This window comes from Myotis davidii, unplaced genomic scaffold (genome assembly GCF_000327345.1).
Source record: "Myotis davidii unplaced genomic scaffold, ASM32734v1 scaffold1622, whole genome shotgun sequence".
Lineage (NCBI taxonomy): Eukaryota > Metazoa > Chordata > Mammalia > Chiroptera > Vespertilionidae > Myotis > Myotis davidii.
In genome coordinates, this window is record NW_006293535.1 from 710,286 (window position 1) to 710,614 (window position 329).

A 329-nucleotide genomic window follows, 5' to 3' on the forward strand; every position below is an offset into this window, starting at 1 on the left:
TGGGGGAGCGGCGCCCGCTTTCCCTGGAGAAGCTGTGACTGGAGTGGCCGCTGCTCCCTCTTCCCACCGCGGTTCACACGGTGCGGCATCGGGCTCCCTCCCGCTCACCGTCCTTCCCCTTCTCCTCCTGGGCAGTGGACGCCTGGACGCTGGCCTTCTCTCCCGACTCCCAGTACCTGGCCACGGGCACGCACGTGGGGAAGGTGAACATCTTCGGGGTGGAGAGCGGGAAGAAGGAGTATTCCCTGGACACGCGCGGGAAGTTCATCCTCAGCATCGCCTACGTAAGGGCCGCGCTCCCCTCCCTCCGGCCTTGCCCCTGGCCCCCG

General features: G+C 68.1%; 1 protein-coding gene across 1 annotated transcript in view; it reads left to right on the forward strand.

Moving 5' to 3' along the window:
* WDR61 (WD repeat domain 61) overlaps positions 1-329 on the forward strand; it is a 21,143-nt gene that overhangs the window by 16,138 nt on the left and 4,676 nt on the right. The window contains 1 exon segment of the mRNA XM_015566183.1: positions 39-284. Coding sequence (XP_015421669.1) covers positions 39-284 — 246 coding nt within the window.